The sequence below is a fragment of the Acyrthosiphon pisum genome, chromosome X (genome assembly GCF_005508785.2).
Source record: "Acyrthosiphon pisum isolate AL4f chromosome X, pea_aphid_22Mar2018_4r6ur, whole genome shotgun sequence".
Classification (NCBI taxonomy): Eukaryota; Metazoa; Arthropoda; class Insecta; order Hemiptera; family Aphididae; genus Acyrthosiphon; species Acyrthosiphon pisum.
Genome location: NC_042493.1, coordinates 33,972,911 through 33,975,589, shown reverse-complemented (window position 1 = coordinate 33,975,589; position 2,679 = coordinate 33,972,911). Strand labels below are relative to the sequence as shown.

General features: G+C 23.9%; 1 protein-coding gene across 1 annotated transcript; it reads left to right on the top strand.

Annotated features, from left to right (window-relative positions):
- Positions 1-1,122: 1,122 nt before the first annotated feature.
- Positions 1,123-2,679, top strand: LOC107882761. The gene is made up of 4 exons (XM_016801610.2): positions 1,123-1,342; positions 1,641-1,778; positions 2,151-2,414; positions 2,504-2,679. Exons 1-3 carry the CDS (start codon positions 1,264-1,266, stop codon positions 2,333-2,335), a joined length of 402 nt encoding a protein of 133 aa, XP_016657099.1. The 5' UTR covers positions 1,123-1,263; the 3' UTR covers positions 2,336-2,414; positions 2,504-2,679.

Below are 2,679 nucleotides of genomic sequence, written 5' to 3'. Positions count from 1 at the left end.
AAATATGACTTTTCTTTTTATTCGTATTTTAGTTTTTATTTTTAAATCAAATCTAAATCGGATAAAAAGTTCCAAATTAGAAAAAAAAAGTCTAATTTTAATAAAAAACAATCCTAAATCAGATAAAATAATCTAAATTGGATAAAAAAGTCTAATTGGAATAAAAAAAATAATTTGAATAAAAGACCATATATATTGAAAATATGAGAAGAAACTCTATTCCAAATTTCAAGTTCTTGCGTTGAGTAGATTTGGAGATACAGCGATCAGTGAGTGAGTGGTATTTGGATTTTATATGTTTAGATACTGAATTGAGTTAAAATAAGGTTAAGTATTTTAGAATAGTTAAGTTTTTTTAGTACTAGCCAGTTGGTACAAATATTAAAACGAAGGAAAGTAGGTGACCGCTCTGATGTACAGTAGAAGTTGTGTGTATTATGTCATTGAGTAAGTAGATGTGTTGAATTGTAATTCAATAATAAACCATTATACAGAATGAAAAACAATTCTGAGCACACATTCTAAATTTTCAGAAGTCAATGTTACCAAACAGTTATATTAATAACCAATATTACAATGTTAACAAATATTTGTATTTTAGATTCTGAATGGAGTGATAAATGTATTGATTTTCTACTTCAACAACTTTTCTAGTAGGCAAATCTATCTAGTTGGTAATTTGGGGTAAAAAGTAAAACATTCTTCTTAGTTTCGAAAAGAGTTCAAAAGCAAACAAAAAAAGATTAAAAAGTTTGTACCTACCGAACTCCTATGTAGAGATAAACTGTGGAATGAATAACTGTAATGGATTTGTTAAATTTGCATTCAATTATAAATAATAGCATTCAAAAAAGGATTTTTAGCCTATATAACTTAGTGTATATATTATGATATTATTGCTATTAACATAATTTATTTTACTATTAATAACAGAGAATGTTAAATCAATTTTTTCCAAAAACATTGCTCTTGAAAATGTCATGATGTTTACACAATAAAATAATAGGTATACTTTAAATGTTTCAAATACCCACAAATAATATTTTTAAATTACAACAAAATGAACACAATTTTTATTCTTTCTTTAAATAACTAATTTATTCCAAATTTAAACTTACATTATTTCTGAAAAAATTGTGCCCATAACTTTTGTTCCTATATGTTTCTAGTATATTAGTTGTATAATATTACAATATTTTATGTATCTAAGTTCCAGATTTAACCAATGAACATTTAGATGATAGCTTACTTTCCAATTTAAGCATGGAATTAACTAAAATTGATTCACTATTTCCAACACAATCCATACTGAAGATTTCTAATCAGCATACCACTATAAAAAGTAATTTTTTTATAGCTATTTTGATTTATTTGTTTTTGATATAATTTTATAATATTATTATATTATAATATTACGTAGTATTAGAATTTGGGCAAGTATGCATTGACAATTTGACATACAGTTTTTTAATTCTTGTAGTCCTTCTCCCTATAGATCTTTTTAAAAAAAAAAAAAAGTAGAATTATGATATCTCCATTATTTTAGAGATATCACAATGGTTAAATCCTCACAGGACGCTGTATTTAATATTATTTTAACATACTGTTATTATTATGTATTTTATAAACAATTTTTGTAGGTTCAGATGTAATGAACAGTGAAGCAAATGATGATTTTATAAGATATCTTGAATTTGATGATGTAATAAAGAACAATAAAACATTTTCATCGAAAAACAAAAGTCAAGAATTGATTGAAAGTAGCAGTCAATGTAAACGTATGTTTAATATAAATTATAACAATAATAACACCTTAGCATTCCCAACCATTGATTAAAGATTATAAATAATTTTTTTTATTTTAATTGATCTTTATTAAATTCAACTGCATTGGCCATTTTTCTTTTTAAACTTTAGAATATAAATTAGCTTAAGTTTTATTTTTGTAGATTATTGGATTTGAGTTATTATTTTTTTTAAATTTAGTTGGTTCTAGATTTATAAGAAAAATGTTATTCCAAGAGGGAAATTTTGTAAAGTTCTATTTTTACTAAGGTGCTCAATATCCAACAATTGTATTATTATTATATTATTATTATATTACAATGTATTATTTTTATTAATGCACTTTTTTAACATCATGATTTCAGATGATTTATCTGTTCTCGAAGATTTAGCTGAAGTGAAGGTAAAGGTTCAAAAACTGTTGTTGAATCAAAATACCATTCTAAACAAGTTGGAAAAATTACTAACAAATGATCGTTCAGTTGATAACTGCCTGCAGAATATTACATCAACAAAAATTGATGAATTTGAAATACCTACACTTCAATGACAATTTTCTTTTAAAAGAATTAACACAATTTAATCATATTAATGACATTTTAAACAATAAGGCATACTACAGTCTTATGGTAAATATTATTTTGTATGCATATAGTGTTCATGCACAATGATAATATGTTTATCAAATTATTACTTATAAGATTAAATACATTTTCAGAAAAAGAAACTATCAATGTATGGTGGATCAAGCATTAATGATGTTACACATCATATTCTTATAAAACTTTTGAGCAATGAAATATCAAGATTTATTACACTTACTGGTCATAAAGGAAAAAAAACATGTTTTGCCAGTACAAACTATTTTAAAGTATTACTAGGTGTGTGTATTAA

What these genes read in the sequence shown, in the direction of transcription:
- LOC107882761 (XM_016801610.2), top strand. Translation starts at nt 1,264, where the DNA reads ATGGAATTAACTAAAATTGATTCACTATTTCCAACACAATCCATACTG. An exon ending in TCAGCATACCACTATAAAAA is followed by an intron (nt 1,343 to 1,640) that starts GTAATTTTTTTA and finishes CAATTTTTGTAG; the next exon opens with GTTCAGATGTAATGAACAGT. An exon ending in AAGTAGCAGTCAATGTAAAC is followed by an intron (nt 1,779 to 2,150) that starts GTATGTTTAATA and finishes TCATGATTTCAG; the next exon opens with ATGATTTATCTGTTCTCGAA.